We start from the raw sequence: 19,976 nt of genomic DNA, 5'->3' as shown, positions 1-19,976 counted from the left end.
CACAACACACCTGTTAATGCATCCCAGAATCATGTTTGCTTTTTTTTTTTTTTGCAACAGTGTTACACTGTTGACTCATATTTAGCTTGTGATCCACTATGACCCCCAGATCCCTTTCTGCAGTACTTCTTCCTAGGCAGTCATTTCCCATGCTTTAGATGACTTCTGACGTGTATTCTATTTGACCCTATTCTTGAGATGTGAATGTCTTTCATATCATTTGTTCAACAATGTGCACACAACTATTTTTAGTATGCTAGCTCAAGCAGAGTTAGAGTGAGTCTGTCTATCCATGCTGGAAATCATACCTCCCAGCTGCATTTTAGACATACCCTTGGGGTTGATCTTTTTCCTGGGTATTGAGTATTCTAACTCCAGCTGATGTCAAGGCAAACTGCAGGTGGCCAATACTGCTGAAAGTCAGGCCAAGTGTCTCAAAGTGTCTCAAACTGAGCACTGAAAAATGGAAGCACCTAGAATAAGTGACCACTTCTAAAAATTTTAGCCCTCCTATTGGATGGTTCTTTCAAGTTTGCTGGCATCCTAGGTTAGTACATTAGGGCATTAAAAGATGCATGATTAAGCTCTAAATTTTGAGCTTGTAAGGTCTTTCTTCAGACTTCTTCCCAAAATGATGATGAATAGACTTGTACGCTATCACTTTAGGTGCAGTTAACTTAGAGTTCTTGTTGTTGTGCATCTATGTTGCTGTGAGGCAAAAGCAGCAGTTTCACCATTAGCACCAAAACATACTATATAGGAGCAGACAATAAAGAACAACATGAGACTTAAACAGCAGTTCCAAATTTTATATGTGGAATTTGGTTTCTGTGAAAGCAAACATTGGCTTTATGTACAGACTGTTACAGGACAAAGCAATTATATCAGAACTGTGGATACTTCATCGTCTGTGGATTTATAAAAACATTGCCCTGTGATCACAATTTAACTTCACAGTTTAATGCATGCACATTTTCCCCATGTGTTCACAGCTTTATGTTTATGCAAGTCTTAATTTCACTTTCAAGTGAGGTATGGTAATATTACATGTCCTATACAAGTGGATGATAACACTAGCATTCATCACTCTAGTCAGTGGATGAATAAATATATCCACTACACTTACTCAGAGTTGAGGCAGGATAGAAGATTTGATAATCAGTATCTCAGCATGGCCTTGCAACGAATATGGGTGAACACTTTTTTTTCTTTTTTTTTTAAGGAAACAGGTGGTTAACGTCTGTTAGTGTTAGTGGCATAATTGAACAGATAACAGTAACTGCATAACAATAATTTTACATTTCTCCCATACTGTACTGATTCTTAGCTTGTCAGAACTAACTAGGATTAAGTGGCCCGGTTTTCAAAGATGCTGCACACCTGCACCTCCCATTGACTTTAATGGGAACTGCTCAGCACCTTTGAAAATCAGGCCATAATATAACTACCAGACTGTTCTTAGGCCTTTCATTTCCCTGAGGAAGGCCTAAAGAATCTCTTCAATTCACTAGACTTTCAAAGAGTTTGTGAGTTCAACTCAAAAGGGAAAAATGCACGCAGAGCTGATCTCCAAACTTTCCCTTACATCAGGGCATAGATGACGGGGGTGCTGCTGCATCCCCTGGCTTGAAGTGGTTTTCATCATATATGGGGTTTACAGTTTTGGTTCAATGGCTCTCAGCACCTCTGCTATGCAAATTGTTCCAGCACCCTTGCATTAGGGAAATCTGTGTCGATAAACAGGGAAGCTTAGTCTACAGATTTCTCCTCAGAGAAGTCTTACTGCTCTTTTTCTTTTTTGGACAGGCTACAATTCTCAGGCCTCTGGGAACCACTGCCTTCCAGGCCTACACAAAACATCTTCCCTTTGTTAGGAAGGCTATCACCCTGAATCCTGCTTCCTCCTTTCCATTCTTCTAATCCCTTCTTGATTAACCCTTTATGTGGGTTGGACAGCATTGTCTCTGCTTCCATCTCCACACAGTGTTTGCAGCATCTACTCTAGTTTAGTGATGAGTAATTTCATTCCTCTGTTCACTTTGCATTAAAGAGTCCTGTTCCATGGGTTGTTCACTGCTTGGCCTTATAGTCATATTTTTGGGGATCACATCTCATGTACAGCTTTGATCTAAAATGGTACTTTCAATAGCCAGGATATTAAACTGCCTCTGCTCTTTCCATAATGTTCTAAATCTAAGTTGCACTGCCATATATGATAAGACTTTGAGAGAGTATTTAATCTGTTTCATTTTTTTCATACCTTGCAACATAAAATCTAGAAGAAAATTAAAATGAGAGAGAAATCTTTTTGTTAATTTTATGACCTAATTTCAACCTATTGGTAAGGTAAGCGGTAGATCATACTTCAGTACATATTTTAAAACATGATACCACCTGACACATCATATATCTATGTCTCACATAGCAGTACATTGCCCAAAAAGTTCAGTGCTTCTAAGTATTTGCCCAATTCCATCTTAATCTGGAATATCTACAGTAAATGGAAAGTTAAGAAAGGCCTCCCAACTTAACTAAAAACATCTGATAATAATAAAATGTAACAATGGAAGAGACATTTTCCAGTATAAAAATACCATTTGAAACTTGAAAATGTTTTCTTTTCTGAGAAACAACTTCTTTCTGAACTTTGGCAGACTGAAAGCCTGAAGATTAGTAACACAAACAGAAAAAAAAATGCTGTTAATTTATACTCTACATGTATTTCTTATTGACTGCTGTCTGAAAAAAATACTACATTTTAAAGCACATATTAAAAGAAAAAGTTCAAGCTCCATTTCAGAACTAGAATACATTATACAAATTTCTCAGTTGATAATTAAATTTCTATTTACTAGTTCTTTAATTCTTTAACTTCCTTGAAGATTTGTAGAGCAGTAATTTATGTTCATACTTTTTTTTTTTAAGTACCCATGTGATAATCAGCCTCTCTTTATTTTCCTATTGTAAGGACATATCCTGCTATGCAACTTCATAGCGCTCTGGTGATTGTAAAGCTCCATAATGCCTCCATAGCCTTGCCATTGGAAGATTCTCCCGTTGGAAATATCCTGGCATGGCTTACAGCTGTTTTAGTTGCTCCCATGCTACTCCACATCCCACTTTCCAAGCAGGGATTGTGTTTGGAATGGAGGAAGCGGCATAACCATGGGGACTGTCAGCTCACAGGAATGCCAAGTGCTGGATTCTTATGACAAGTGGCTTTCACCAGTCATTGGCCTGATCCCAGTTAACCCTAGGATCAGGGGTGAGGCAAAGCACTCCCTGGCTTTCTTGCACTCTTGTGCCAAATGCAACTCAGACATAGCCCAGGATTGGAGCCACACTGTTACATATATTTGCCTAAATGATAGTTCAGGTTTGTGTGCATAAACTAAACTGATATGGACAATCTACATTCAGTAAGCATTCTTAACAATCTATAGTAAAATAAAGGCCGTTGAAAACTAGAGATCTTCTCGTTAGTCACTTGATTGAACAAATATACTTTAAATTTACAGGTCAAACAGCCCTTCTTAATTCAATTATTTGAGCTTTGCAGTTTTTGAACTAAAAGGCCAGTTCTCTGCTCATGTAAATACAGTTCAAGAGAGTTCAGCTCATTAAACCCAGCAGAGAATTTGGTCCATGAGAGTTTATTCTCCAATAAACATGCTTCTCTTTATTCATGTATATTTTTACAAGTCTGTCTCATATACCCACTCCCAGCCAGGTAAGTGTGGGTAGTTTTCTTATCGTCTAAGTACATTTGCCCATAAGTATAATAAGCTGAGTCATTGCACCATGAGCAGAATATCTTTAAAGCTACCTAGAGATTTGAATAAAATATGTGTGAAAACTGTTATAGGTATTTATTGTTATAAAACATTTATATACTTCCATAAATTCCCATGGTGCTTTAAAAAGACAAATAAGCCATGTTTCCTGCCCCTAAGTGCTTACATTTTGAAAAAGAAGACAAATACAAGAAAAGACATAGAATGACATGTCAGGGGAGGAAGGATGTGGGGTTTACTCAGGGAAGCGGGTAGAATGAGAAAACTGAGAACAGAAGCTTGGACACAATCTAACTTTATTTGAGTCTATAGAAAGATTCCTATTCACTTCAGTGGAATTGGATCAGGCCTCCTGTGAAATACTAACTGGGGAAGGAGGGAGGAGTATTTGAATATGGGAGGCATTGTTTCACCTTTGTATTGGCTTATAAGGGAACTTTATACCCCTTTAGAAATACTGATAGACTGATACAAAGCTTTAAACATGTTTAGGCTGCTATTCTACTAAATTGCTTTTCTAATTGAATTAGTCACTCCATGCTTGTCAGCAGTGCTCAATCCTATTACAAAGTTATAAAGTGGAAGTAGCAAAAGTATTGCCAACAGCGTTACTAATTGTGAGTGTGCGCGTGTCTTCTGGCTTGTTCGGGTCTGAGTGAAGAGTTACTTTATGCTCTCTAGTTTTTACAGTTATTTGCAATATCAGTAAATAGAGAACTTTAGACTATCTTTGGAAAATCCAAGATAATTGTAAAGCTCAAATTGTCTTTTAGCAGAAGGGTGTTTCTGAGGAAAAGTGACTCGAATTCAAATGTCGTACTGTATTAGTAGTGCACTGATTGGAATTTCAAATTATATACCATAGACTAACTTTTACTTAATATGACCAAAATCCCTGGGAAGCTACTGGGAGTTTTGCTTTAGTAGAAAATGCAGATTTAGGGCCACTGCTTGGATTTAAATACTTGGCTGTATTTTTGCAACCCAAATGTTGCAACATTGCACTAGTGCATGAAAACCAGAAAGGTAAACTGACAAGTACAACATAGAAAGTGAAAATGGTTAGTTTGTTTTTATTGTTGAAGTTGGAGGAAAAAAGTGAAAAGTGAATAAAGTATAAATGAAGAACAATTATATTGGATTTTAAAATGTCTTTCAGTTTTCATAATTTTGTCAGTGAGCAGTAACCTGTCTGTCTCTTTTAATTTATTATTTTAGCTGTACCTCACTTTAAATTGAAGTTTAATTGGGGGATTAATAGTAGTTTAAATTTGGTCCATTTTAAATTCTTGAATTTAAGAATGTCTCTTCCTTTACCACTAGTTAGGCTGCATTTAGAAAACTATCATTAATAACTACCGTTCTGTAGAGAAGAACTGTCCAGATGTCTGTCTTAGCATGTAGTAAGATTGAACATGTCTCTTATGGAGTAAAAGCAGATCACTAACACATTGTTCTAAAGCTTGGAAAAGACTGCGTTTTAGAGGGGAAATCTGGTTTCCTCCACTTCAGAGTAATAGGTTAGGATATTGCAAAGGTGACATGTTAGCTCTTCATAAACACAATATGGTGGATTCAGAATTGCTGTCTCCTTTTACCTTCTGTCCTACTTCCTGGTGAATATCAGCAGTGGTCCTGGAGTCCCACTGAAGACTTTACATGAGCCTAATTGATGCACACTGGTAGATCCTGTTGCATCCTGTTACGGCATTGAGGCCAATGGTTGCAAAATGAGGAAAACGTCCTTACTCCTGTCAGCAGAAAGGGTGTTGTGAATAAAAACACTGACTGCTGTTTCTAGTGAACTATCCACTGAAACCAACAGACTGTCAGGATAATCCAGGTATGGTGGGCATCTGAGGAATGTTCCTATTCTAGCTGGACATGAGACTTTGGCAGTTGTGAAATAGTTAAGTCCCTCTATTTTATTTCATTTTATTTTATTTTTTTGCATGAAGTTAATGACCGAATGCAGCTGCAGGACTGCGTGTTTAGAGGATTTCTGATTTCCTTTTGTATTTTTTAAAACATTTTATATTTTCTCTAGTTTGAGCAGGATTTGCTATTGAAATAACTTCAGTTTTTATTTTTTCTTTAAAAAATCTAGGTGAATTTTGAAGGAATTCTCACATTGGTTAGAGCCAGGCGTAGAGTGAAGTTTGTCGGTATAAGACGTTATTCACCTCAGTCCTAACCCATAACACCTCTGATATTTTAGTGTAACGCCTTACTTGAATAGAGGCTCCCAATCATGCCTAACAGTGCCAAACTGTGTGCTGACTGATATGGCCAAATAGGGACTCAGATGTAAACATCAAACTCAGTTTTCACTTCTAACCTAGCAAGGATTTGAATACAGGTCACCAGTGGTAAAAAAGAAACTTTGAACCACTGGTCCACCTAACAGGAACATTTGAATAAACTACATACTGTTGCTTTTGTGTTTTGCAGCTACGGGAGGAAAATGCAGATTTAAGGTAATTGTCCTAACTGCTGCTTTACACCTGAAGAACTGAAAAATGTCCCAATGTAAATTTCTAGGTTCAGAGATTCTACGAATAATAAATGTTAGGATGTTAGCTTAGTGGTACTGATTCTGAACACTCTTACTCAAATGTGTAGTCTTTAATTAAATAAGTAGCTGTGTTGTCCTCAGTGGGACTACTGGCGTGAATAAAGATTTGGAGGATGACTTTATAGAGGAGATTTCTAGATTCTGTCTTCAGTATTCCAGGTGCTCATTCTTTGTGCAGTCCTTAAAATTCTGCCTTGTCAACTGGGGATTTCCAGTCTTGGAGGGTGAATTCCACTGAATAGTATTGAGTTCCTAAAACCCCCCGAACTCTCTTCCTGCAGAAGAGGTGGAATTTTAAGTCTCCAGGATTAAATACATGGTCCAAAGGAAAGATTCCCACCCTCAACCCTCAGGAACATAGCTAAGGCATTGCCCTGTTCACTATTTGGAATATCAAGTAATTCAAGGTTATAATGCACATTGGTCTGATTGTGCAGGGGCTGTGTTTTGCTAAGCAGTATCTTATTTTCTTAGGGGCAAATCTTGGCTTGTGACCCAAGCCTGAATTAAAGGTTTTTGTGCAGGGTAGGAAGGTTCAGCAGGGGTCAAGGAATGGAGGAATCCATTGCCATGGCGTAGCAGCAGGGTAGTTGTGCAGCTGTTAGTGCACAATCAGGGTTACAGTGGATTACGTTGCTGCTATCTCCCACCCTTCAATATGATTTGGTTGCTAGTCTGCCACATCTCATCAGTGGAGCTGATATGAATTTATTCTGGTGTAGCACTGCAAAATCTGGCCCATGTAGCTTTACAGACTTTTTAGCAGAAATTTATTTGAATACATTGGTGGAGTGTTTCCTTTCCAATATGTAGAAAAGAAATGGTGATGAAGGATAAAGCTTACCTTGGAAAAAATATAGCCTGGGTCTATATTGTCTCTCCTGTTGAGACCTCTGTAATAGGGATCCCCATTAAAGGAAGGTCTGGAGCAGGTGCAACCAGGGAGATTCCTTGGTGGTGTAGTTTTGCTGTCAAGTATATCTGGGATCATTGGGAGCTAAGACCAGTGCATAGGCACAGATTCTGTGCAAATAGCCTTGCCATCCCTCTGATCTCTCTGTGGGCAAGGAGACTTCACTCCCCAGGCAGAATGTGGTTTTTGTTATTATATATTATGTAGCACCTGGGAGACCCATTGTGGGCCAGAAGCCCAGTGTGCTAGGCACAGTACAAGCATAGAACAAAAAAAACAGTCCCTGCCCCAAAGAGTTTACAATCTAAGTTTAAGTCAAGATAATCGGTGGACACAGACAGACCCATGGAGGAGCACAAGGAAACAATTACACAGTATTGGTCAGCATGATAGGCAGTGGTCCTCACACATCAAATCCTTAACCTTAGAATGATATGTAGGCACTGTGGCATAGGGGAACTTTGCAGAGATTTTCTTCTCCTATTTCATATTCCCCTATGGGCTCAACTGTGGGTGGATGTTGGTGTTGGTGGTAATCAAGGCCTGAGCTTGTTTTAGCATACATTTTCTAGTGTGTTAGCTTGTGAATTCAGTGTTAACTCAGTGTATCTTGATTATAATGCAAGACTTAATTCAGACATACCACAGTATATAGGAGTGATTATAAAATGATAGCAGGAGTAGGATGTAACCTTAAAAATTAAAAATTTAAGTTCTTGCTGGAGTCAGGATTTAGAGAACATTCTTTTCCAAGGATAAAGACTTTGATTCCAAGCATGAAGCGCTCTAGCGCTCATATAATGATACTGCAGTTCCATATGGCAAATGTTTCTTCAAGCAGTTATTTCTTCCCTTTATTTCATCATTCATGATTTTTAGTTGGTCTCAAGAGCAAATATTTTTTTACATGTCTGTGCTTTTATTTGTATCTTCATGTTTAGAAAAAAGTTTTATATATATAAAATTTAAATGTTAGTTTTATACGTAGAAATTTGGAACTGTGTATTTTTATTCCAAAACTAAGCCAAGCTCAAACTAATAAACGCAACAAAATTTTATTTTTTTCTTGACACTGTGCCAAGTTTTCCTCACATACATAGGTGTTTTAGGACTTCATTTTTTTAAATTAATAATTAGCTTTCTGATCTGCAGATGATATTTTGAAAATTGTAATATTCCTCGTCTAATTAAAGCTGACATAATATCAATTATGCTAAAATGGATGTGCAAACCCTGGAATGTTGTTTTTGGAAAAGTTACCTTTTTAGTTCCAGCAAAAGGAAAATAAGAAGGTAACTTTTCCAAAAACAACATTCCAGGGTTTGCACATCCATTTTAGCATAATTGATATTATGTCAGCTTTAATTAGACGAGGGATATTACAATTTTGAATGAACCTGACCGCAGTGCGGTAGAAACTGGAATTCTGCTAAAAATCTATAAAGCCCACATATACTGCTGCATTAAACATGTTTTTTCTTTAACTTAAAGTTTTCTCTCCCCTGTTTTAGTTGCAGTACATGTGTTAAATTGCCTAATCAATCACAGACATCTGTTTGTATGATGGAAAGTCTTGCATCATAGAATATAGTCAGAAACTGTCATGTGGGATTGCTAGAATGGTAGTAAATCTAAGCTATAAAAAGAAAGTTGTCATCTGTATGGATGAGTTTATGCCTTTGGAATAGATTTGTTATATATTTTAAAATGTTTCAGTTGATTTAGCCTTTTTAGATATTACAGACAATATAAAACTTTTGACTTTTGTTTCAAATAGTATTTTACAGAACGCAAGTGATTTTTCTGGACTTATCTGAGTTTTTCAGTGTTCAGAGTGTTAGTTTAAAAATGCTTTGTATTAATTGTCTTTTATCTGTATCACATACTTAACTTCACTGAATGTTTAAGAATTTAGCATGTGGAATTGCTGAAAATCAGCAAACCCTAAAAAGGCAGACATAATATTCAGGCTTTGGTTTATATAACGTTCTTAGTCTAAATAGTTGTACCGCTCAGAGACATTTTTTTTTCAAGAGAAATTAATAGCCCTGCCAAGTCCCTTTCTTTTTCCTAGAGATTAGCTCTTATTTTAAGCCAACAGTCTTTTCTCCCCAGTGTGTTGGATGTCACCTTTCGAAAAAATGCTTTTTATTTATATCAGGCCTAAATCAGTACAATCCATCAAACTTCTTGTTCTAAATCTTTGAAACGTCTCTCATGGCACCTCCTCAATGTTTGCAGCTCAGTCTTACTGAAAGGAAAAAGGCTTTCCATATTACAGTAATTAAAATATCGAAGGAAAAACCATTTTAGATAATCTTTAATAAAATAATCTTTGTTCCTTTCTAATGTTTAAACTTGTTTTTGCATACTGCAGTTTGCGATAGTGAACTCAGGCTGTACATGAAGGAAAATATTTGCATATGCATACATTTCACATTCATCGGCTAACTTCAGTTACAAATGTATATCGTCAACCCCTTATCTCTTGCTCAGTTGAAAAATTAAGCAAGGCCAGGCTCAGTTTCCTCAATTTTTAATTCGAACATAAAATTCCTGGTTACGTTGTCAACCATCCCCAGATCCAGAGAACAGTCCGAAATTCTGGTGATCCATTCCTTGGCCTGCTGACGTTGCTTGCAGTGCAGTTGAGTTGTGAATTTATTTCACATATTGTTGTGATGTTATGACACTATAGGATGACTGAGTACAGTATTGTACTCCATCACAATGGAGTTAAATTAACTGACTGGTGAAGAGACCATGCAAGTCCCTATCTACTGCAAAATCCCATCTATATCACTGAGCAGGTTTTGTGTTTGCAGGCAACTGTATCCAGAGACCTCTGCCCCCTTGACTTCTGTGGAGTTAGGTTACACACTGGCGCCATACGTTAACATAGGGAGGAGTGATGGGGTCGGTTGAGGAATGGGAGCTACTGCATCCCACGTAGGGTTTACTGTAGGACAGTAACTGCTACTTTAGCATGTAATCATAGTCAGGTGAGGTCTGCATCCAACAGCCTCTTCACTGTATTTTCTTTTCCCAAGCATGGATTTCATCCTTCCACTCTGCCAATATGGATTTAACTCCCAGCACAGTGCCTGGTAGTACCTGGACTCTGTGAGGGGAGTGAATTTCACCCAGTGTGATTACTTGTCCTGTGGAATAAAATAAGTGTGAGCCCTAACAGTGAGCCTGGTGTTGCAGTGTAGCGCTCTGCCACCCTTAAGTCCAGTCTAATTTCTGGATGCTCCAAGCATCTGTTGGTTATCTAATGGCACTCGTGTGGGGGTGAGCTCTTGGGAGGTCCCTGGAGTCTTTGGTACAATTATGTCTCCAAAATGAAGGGAGGGTTGAGATTATTTCCTTGCTCAGCCTCTTCCTGGATACTCCTAAATCATGCATGTCCATCAGGATTTATCTCTGGGGATTATTAAAGTCCTTTTGAAGGACAAATTTGGTTTAGATTTGGAATTAAACAGTTTGTACCAAATGACTGACAGGATTTTTTTTTTAATCTGGGGCTCATGGGGAGGAGGGGCGGCGGTGATGTCCCAGAGTCACTATGCAAAGCCTTAATTCCATTTTTGTGTTGCATAAACTGAACACTATGCTTAATAGTCTTAGTAAATCTTCAGAAATAAAAGTGTAAACAATCACAACAAAGTACAGTTAGATATGTTTTGTCAAGCCAGGCTACCTCCTTCTTTAGTTATTGTTGTAAGAAAGTGATTTTCTTCAAATAAGAGACAAAGTTAGAGAATCTGCAGTCCATCAGTAATCATCTCTATAGCACGGATACATTATGTTTACAGGGTTCTCACAAGCTTAGGCTCTAAATCCACAATCCACTTCACGGGGTTTGGATCTCTGTGCCCTATGGGGCTCTCTTAGCATCAGTGATCTCTCTGTCGATTCTGGGATCTGCCAAAGAAGGGTCAGTTGCAGGGTTTGGACCTATGTGGGAACAGCTTTTTATTAAAATATTATCAGCACGTCCCTGCTGAGAGGAGGGCTCCATGCTTAGGTTCCCCTCAAATAACTTCTAATGGAGACTGTGTTAATCCGTGGGGTGTCATTTGTTTACTCTTTCACCTCCTCTTTCCTCCCTCCACCTTGCTGAGGCAGGCAGATGTTTCTTTGTGGCTATTTGGGGGGAACTGACCATAATTACTGGACAGCAGCAATTAAACTGGGGAACTGATTGCCAGAAGAGGTGTCATAGCAACCAAAAGTTTAACAAAATTCAAAAAGGATTGGATATTGACATGGATATAAAAATATCCAGAGTTGTCATAATTAATTACAACAAATTTTTAAAGGGATGTTAAACTTTGTGCTTCAGTGCTTAAGCCAATCTCTTCCTATTAGGTCCTGCTCATTAGGTCTCATCACGGTCTCTATCAGCCTACTGCAGGGTTCTATATCTTCCTTTGCTGCATCTGGTACTTGCCACTGTCAGAGACAAGATATTGGATTAGATGGACCTCAGGTCTTATCCAGTACAGCAATTCCTATGTTCCCCACCACTGGAACAGACTTTTGTGTCAAGCAGGTTTATTTAAACCATACATAGCACAGAATTGATTATTTTTAAAATCAAATAAAAAATTTCTTAGAAAAATATCCATACATATGTGTATATATAGCCTCATTGGGTATGTCTTTACAACAAAGAAAAACCCACGGCTGGCTCCTATCAGCCTGCTCGGGTTGAAGGGGTGTTCCATTGCTGTGTGGACTTCCGGGCTCAGGGTGTAGCCAGGGCTCTAGGCCACCAGTCTACACAGCAGTGGAAGAGCCCGCAAGCCGAAGTCAGCTAGCATGGGCCAGCCGTGGATGTCTAGTTGCTGTGTAGACATGCCCATTGAGTTAACGCAGAATGCACATAAAGAACATTACTGCAGTTTGTACTTTCAAAACAAATTTATAAGTACTGTATGCTACTTCCATTTTCTCCATTCCGGTGCTTTTTATGCCAAGAAAAAAGTGGTTCTTGTGTTTTTAAATTTACATTTTATTAATAATTTTAATCATTACAGACGGTTTGTTAGTCTTCAAGTCACAATACATACTGAACTCAGTTTTCTGAGACAAAGAAAACCATGAATAATATACATGCCAGAAGTAAATCACCTTCTCTCACCAGGGCATTTAGACTTTCTAAGTAGCAAATAATTTATAGCATATGTTCCATCAGTGCTCTCTGGCAGAATTGTTCCAGTAGCAATACTGAAAAGGGAACAAATGAAGAAACACCTAACAGTAAGACAGGAAAACCCACATGGAAAATCTGATTAATGATTTTGTAGACTTTTAGAGCCAAAAGAGACCATTATGATGATTTAGTCTGACCTCCTGCGTAACACAGGCCATAGAACCTCACCCAATAATTTCTGCATCAAGCACATAACTTTTGTTGATCTATAGCACATCTTTTAGAAAGACACCCAGCCCTGATTTAAAAACTTCAAGTGATGGATAATTCATTGCCTCCCTTCGTGTGTTATTCCAGTGTTTTATTACCCTCATTTAAACATTTGTGCTTTGTTTTTACTTGGAATTTTTTTGTCTACCTTCAGCTTTCCACTGTTGGATCTTGTTTATGCATTTTTCTGTTAAATTAAAGAGCCATCTATTAGAAATCTCTTCCTTATGTAGACACTTGTAGTCCATGATCCAACCATCTCTTGACCCCGTTTAGGATAAATTAAATAGATTGAGTTTCTATAGTCTCTCACTGTAAGGCATGTTTTCCAGTCTTTAAATCTTTCTTGTAGCTCTTGTCTGAACATTTTCCAATTTTTCAACATCTGTTTTGAAGTGCAGGTACTGGAATTGAACACAGTATTCCAGTAGTGGTCTTGTTAATGCAGTATTCAAAGGCAATACTACCTTCCTTCTCCTATCTGATATTCCCTATCTGGTATTCCCCCACTTAGCCACAGAATTGTACTGAGTGCACGTGCTCAGTTGGTTATCTACTATTATAGAATATCAGAGTTGAAAGGGACCTCAGGAGATCATCTAGTCCAACCCCCTGCTCAAAGCAGGACCAATCCCCAGACACATTTTTCCCCAGTTCCCTAAATGGCCCTCTCAAGAATTGAGCTCACAACCCTGGGGTTAGCAGGCCCATGCTCACACCACTGAGCTACCCCCTGTATCACTAAGTCCTTTTCAGGGTCACTGCAATTCTAGAATGAAGTTAATTCTTTTACATGTAATTAGGAGTCTAGTTAGAATCGGTCAGACCTGACAGCTACTGCGGGCCCTATAGGTGCTAGCATGATATCTAATGCGTGTGCCCTAGTATCCAGTGAAATGGCAGAACAGCTGCTTCTTGCCAACAGAGAACTCTCTGGTTATAACAACTTGAGTTCCACAGTGATCTGGGCTGTCTCCTCCAGATTTCTCAATACATTACTCCCCTAATAATATCCCTCCTCCTCTCACCTAATACATGCACCCAGTCTCTCTGTGTTCTGGTCATATTCCCTATCTCTTTCCCCAAACTCCTCCATGGGAATGAACCCTCCTTAGCTATGATGTTTGAGCAGTGTGGAGTAGGTGAGAGGATTTACATACTGAACCTTTAGATCTTTTAGGAGAGAAGCGATCTCCTAATTTACTTGAATAAGCCATGATTTAAACAAAATATTACTCTATGCTAGTGTTTGGGGGGCGGGGGAGATGCTCCTGAGGAGAACACCAATTTTTACATAGCAAAGCTTGTAATTATACTTCTGTCCATATTATAATTGGTCCACATTATTCAATGTGTCCTCTTTAAAAAGTTTACTTTGGGGTACTAAAGAGACATACATACCGGACAGCACTAGCCCCTGACCATGCTAATCTGTGTAGGGGTGCTGCAACAAGTTATAACAATAAGATTTAGCAGACCTGATGAGAACTAGCTTTCAAAATTTTTGAAACATTAGGGTCCTTACCTCCACAAACCAAAAGTCCAAATGTTCAGGCTTTAGTTAGGTGGAAGGAATTTTACCCTATATTTGGTTATATAAACTGTTTCCATTGTGCAATGGTAACCCACTGCTCAGTGTGTTATATATCCTCCTTTTAGTAACTTGTTCACAGAGGATATGAGTCTTTTGCAGCTACAAGAATTACTCATTTATCTTGAGTGATAGAAATTCATGCTGTTAGTGTGCAGTTTCCAGATTCCATCTTTGCTGATGAGCGAGCATGGCGGTTGTTACACAGGAATTAATCTCTTAGCAGCAATGACCCTTAAAATATTCCTGAACCTCTGGTATGATGTCAGAGCGTCTCTCGCTTGATATCATCAATGATGGCAATACTTTGTATGTAATGCAACCCCATTCCGTTTTCACCTCATCACAGGGTGCTTGTAACTTAAGGCACTCCCATAGTCTATGATTCAGTTTAATTATGTAAGCCATGTTTTTCCTTGTAGGGTGGCTCATAGATATTCCTTTTAATTATTTCCCACCCATGCCCTTTTAAGACAACTTTTCAGCTCCATGTGTTTCTGAATCTGGTTGGTGTGGAGTTCTGATTGTTCTGAAGTCTCAGAAAGGATTTAACATTATCACTCCTGGTCATTCCTGTCATTACCAGACCTCATTCAGAGCAATGCGTAGGCTACTGACAGTCAGAACACAGGCACACATTAATTTGGCTTTTGATGCAGATATGAGTACCCATTTAGGAGTAGGCTATACCTCTTTCCTCAAACTCGGGGACTGTTGCGCTGGAGGAGGGGAGAGGGTAAAATGTGTTCTAGCTGGGGTATCTCTCCCTCCAACATCCCCTGCATCCAGAACTGTTCCAGGGCAGACCCCCACTACTATGGAGGCACTTGGTTCGAGGTGGTCCCTCCCCCCGTTGGGTCTTGGGCGGGAAACTGCAGAGAGGAGCCAGCCTGAGACTCTAGCCAGTAGCAACAAGATCAGCCAAAACAGAGACCTCTGGACAGTCAGAGAACATTTTGCAATTTTGACTATATTTTTTGTGCCCTGTGCTGATTGGCTGTTTGCTCCAACTCTCTACCACCTCCTTCTTCACAGTCTGTTCACCACATCTTCACTCTACACCTGCCCTTCTTACTCTCTAGACTCTGCCCAATCCCCCTTCCTTTCCCTTTTCTTTCCATTTAGCTTATCCCCTCCTAGGTTAAACCGAACCAGAACAAAAACCAGAACTGCCATGATGTTTGCTGCCATCACAGAGTGCACACTCCTTCCCCCATCCTGCATGTCACTTCTGTGTTTACACTGTAAGCTCTTTAGAGCAGTGACCATTTACTGCTCTGTGTTTGTACAGTGCCTTGCACAAGGAGGCCTTGCTCCTGTGGCCATTAGACACTACAGTTATAAACGGGATTAATAATTTTCCCTCATTTAAAAAATAATAAATGCGGTTGTGGTTATCATTTGTATATTTAATATTAGCAGTATTTACAATTGGATATTAATAGTAATAGTATTAAAACCTCTTGCTGTGTATGTGAAGAAGATTGGCTTCATGTGCCAGGGAGAATATATATTGTTATAGCTGATACTCAGTAAGTAATTAATTGCAATACCTGTCTTTGTTAAAGAGCATGTTATTTTCCACTGGTGAAATCCTGGCCCCATTGAAGTTAATGGCAAAACTCCCATTGACTTTAATGGGGCCAGGATTTCACCCCATGTCTTTATGTTCTTATTTTCTGAACAAGTCTGTTTTTTTTCTTCTGATAGCATTTGTATTTTCTCAAAGTAACCTGGCCATCGACAGTGATTTGAAAGCAAAGTACCATATGATATTCCCCTCAAGCTGCATGACACCTGCACAAACTTTCATGAAGGGAGTGCACAATGGTAACATATGATAGAGCTCTTTCCTAATCCTTAGCCTTTAATGAAAAATTCAAGTAAGATTCACAATGAGTTCATGGTACCGAAATCCCTAATGGGATTTATGGAATTTGTTCATATTTCAAATATTAGTCATTCCTGAATGAGTCTGTTGTGTGACAAGGTCACTGTCTTCTCTTGTCAATCATCAATGAGATATATAATTTCTGTACATTTTTAAGAAGATGCAACAGTCATTGGTTTGACAGGGAAGAACCTTGGCCCTCAGTGAAACTGAAACTGTTGTGGAGTTGATACTATAGCACTTCCTTTAAATAATGTAGGTACTGTAGCAAAAAATGTTGCTCTGTGTATTTTGAATATTGAAGAGGAGGCGAGGAAAGCACAAAAGCCTTAATATTTCAGTATAGTTATTCACTTGAGACTATCTAGGTGGATGGAAATCCTCTAACCTCACAGACTTTTTTTTCTTAATAATTTAGGCCCTGATTCTGCAAAGATTTATGCACACATTTAACGTTATGCACTGTGAGTACGCACAGTGAAGTAACTGGGGCTAATCACAATGTAAACCATATGGGCCTAATCCTTGGTGCAAAGGAAATGTAAAGTCATTGTGAGTGGGCAACAGAGAATACCTCTGTTGTGGGGAAATCCTGGCATAATCAGCTGGCACTCTCTTTCAGCACCGCAGCCTAAGGGAGGTGCCACAGGAGGAGTGTGTATGGACAAATTACTGTTGCTTTCTGTTGATCTAGAATGACTCCTAGAGAGTTGTTGTAGCTCAACATAAATTTGAACAGTCCTGAAGCAGCTCTGAGTTACGTTGAGTGCTACAAGGATAAGGGGAATGCAAGGGTGGCTTTGAGCCACATTTCCTCCACTCTTCAGTCCTGTTCTCATCACAGCTCAGCCATACCTGAGGATGTGTGTCTCTGCTTTTACTTGTTAAATGTAAGGTACAATGAAGATCAGTAGTAATCTAAAATAATCTTAAAATGAAATGTGCCATGGCTTAATTTCTAGAAAAATCAAAATAATACAGGGTATATATTATGGGGAGGATATCCCAATTGACCATTGCTGTATGAAAAAGGAAACATTCTATCATGAAAGAGCATGCTAGTTGCTAAGTTATATATCTGGCTGTGATAGATCATATAAATATTGAATTCTTATCCATAAATCACAAATTGTGAAGACATGGTTATACAAATCATAACAAACAAGTGGGATTTAAAATGAAGCGGTTACGCTTTCTTTACTAAATGTTGTTATTCACCAACTTGATGTGACATCTGTAATTGCATATTTGCAAATACTTGTCTTTTCCAATAGTTCATCGGCATAGCGTGTACAAGTTCCATTTCCCTATCACTTCTGTTTGAAAATAAATGATAAACTAGTTTGCATTCTGTGAGAAGCATGTAGTTAAGTCACTAGTTTGTACTAAGCATTGCAAATGGAATGCTAGCTGTGTGATTGCTTCTTGCATGGCCTCATTTGATCTGAAATGAACCCATTGGTACCAGTGGTCTGGATTTTCCTCTGGTAAATTGTAATGAATTTGCTCAGCAACAGGAAATCCCAATTCCCAGATCTCCCAGGAGTTAATAAAATGATTAGTTTATGTATTTTTTTTTATTTTTAGCTTTTCATATATTACAGTATTAATTTTACAGCTGATAAGAACATAAGAACAGCCGTACTGGGTCAGACCAAAGGCCTATCTAGCCCACTATCCTGTCTACCGACAGTGGCCAACGCCAGGTGCCCCAGAGGGAGTGAACCTAATAGGTAATGATCAAGTGATCTCTCTCCTGCCATCCATCTCCATCCTCTGACAAACAGAGGTTAGGGACACCATTCCTTACCCATCCTGGCTAATAGCCATTAGTGGACTTAACCTCCATGAATTTATCCAGTTCTCTTTTAAACACTGTTATAGTCCTAACCTTCACAACCTCCTCAAGCAAGGAGTTCCACAAGTTGACTGTGTTCATTTGATCACCTAAAAGCTCAGTTTTGGGGGATGAGCTCCCTTCATCTTCCAACATCTTTCTCAATAAAGGCCAAGATCTTGAACTGACTTATTTATCTTTATAAAAATTAGTGCTTTTTGTGGAAGGTTTACTACTACATCTGCATGCAAGACCATGATTTAAATGTCAAAGATTTGCTGGTATTTTCTTTACATTGATATCTATTGGGGAAAAAAAAATGTATCACCTCTGTACTATGTGGGTCAGTTAGTGGAGGCAACATTGTGTTTGCATCAGACATTCCATTTTTCCATTCTTCTTTTCCAGATTATAGAACAGGCCCCTGTTTCACTCAGGTCAACAACCAGATGTGTCAGGGCCAGCTGACTGGCATTGTTTGCACGAAGACTCTTTGCTGTGCAACCATTGGACGTGCGTGGGGCCATCCTTGTGAGATGTGTCCTGCCCAGCCTCAGCCATGTCGTCGTGGCTTCATTCCTAATATCCGCAATGGAGCATGTCAAGGTAAGCCTTTTGGTTTGGCTGTGCATGGTTACTGCATCGTGAATATTGTCTAGAAAAGCACATATCCACCTAAAACCAAATTACTGTTTTTTTTTTTGCAATGTTTATTATTTCAAAGATTTGGAGATTCCATGAATCTATGAAATAATAAACACAGAAAAAATATAATATGATTGCTGTTATTCACAACATTCTAATAATCCTGGAAATGCCAAAGTTTTAGCTGGGATGCATGCACCTAATAATGAAACTAATGGTATGGATAAAAAATGAATACAAACCAAAAGACCATACCAAGAGAGTGAGACAGGGGCTGTGTCTCACATCCACCAGCTATGATATAATGCTAGTTACTGAACCTGAGTCTCTTGTTCTGGCCTTTGATTAAAGTAAAAATTGTAGAATATTGGGGTTGGAAGGGACCTCAGGAGGTTAGTGAGTCCAACCCCCTGCTCAGGGCAGGACTAATCCCCAGACAGATTTTTGCCCCAGATCCCTAAATGGCCCCCTCATGGATTGAACTCTCAACCCTGGGCTTTGCAGGCCAATGTGCAAACCACTGAGCTATCCCTCCCCCCTGTTGCCCATGTACTTTGAGTTATGTCTAGAAAAAGAACTGATGGCCTCTGTTACTGTTGAGCAGTTTGCTTTGTAAAGTGGTGATTGGAGTCCTAGTTCTTTATCTTTGCTATATATTATTTACTTACCTATTTGCACAACCTTGGGGCCACACAGATCATGTAGTTGGGAGCCACTTGTGGTTTGTCAATCAGTTGGGTGCAAAGGCTGAAGACTGTATTAGCGGATGTGGTACCAGGAACACTGCTTTGTGAATGGGTAGCAGCCCCCGGTGTCTTTGGTAAGGAATGGTCTAAGAACTGAGAAGACTTGTCAGACTCCTTGTCTAATGCACCATCCCCTTCTGCCTTTTCTCCAGCAATCAGTGACTGATTGTTCCACTCCCATATGACCTCATATATATGATGATGAAGGTAGACATATCAAGAAAGTTTGTCTTGCCTACTCTCTGTCTCTTCCTTTGATTGAATTCTTAAACAACTGCATGTAGAATGAAATGGCTAAAGATAGCAGAAATTCCAAATAATTAGGAGATTACTTCCTTTCTGCTGCATAGGTGGTGGTGGTCTCAAGTTGAGATATGTAATGAATTAAACTGTTGTTTCAGTACTTTTCCTGGGATCCCTAGCAGCCAAGTTGGCAGAAATACTCTCCAGAGCACATAACTTCTGTGCATTTTCTCTAGTTTGGCCACAAGACACACGTAATACAGGATCTTGTTTGCTGTCAGTGTTCTAGGACCCGAAGGCAATCTCTCTT

The 19,976-nt window shown here is 39.0% G+C and overlaps 1 protein-coding gene across 4 annotated transcripts in view; it reads left to right on the top strand.

Moving 5' to 3' along the window:
* FBN2 (fibrillin 2) overlaps nucleotides 1-19,976 on the top strand; it is a 265,113-nt gene that overhangs the window by 35,771 nt on the left and 209,366 nt on the right. For all 4 annotated transcript variants that reach the window (XM_050945536.1, XM_050945537.1, XM_050945535.1 and 1 more), the window contains one exon: nucleotides 18,441-18,638. In XM_050945536.1, coding sequence (XP_050801493.1) covers nucleotides 18,441-18,638 — 198 coding nt within the window. The remainder of the gene's footprint in view (nucleotides 1-18,440; nucleotides 18,639-19,976) is intronic.

Source organism: Gopherus flavomarginatus, chromosome 3 (assembly GCF_025201925.1).
Source record: "Gopherus flavomarginatus isolate rGopFla2 chromosome 3, rGopFla2.mat.asm, whole genome shotgun sequence".
Taxonomy (NCBI): Eukaryota; Metazoa; Chordata; order Testudines; family Testudinidae; genus Gopherus; species Gopherus flavomarginatus.
Note: the sequence above shows the minus strand (reverse complement) of the source record. Positions and strands in the feature narration are given on the sequence as shown.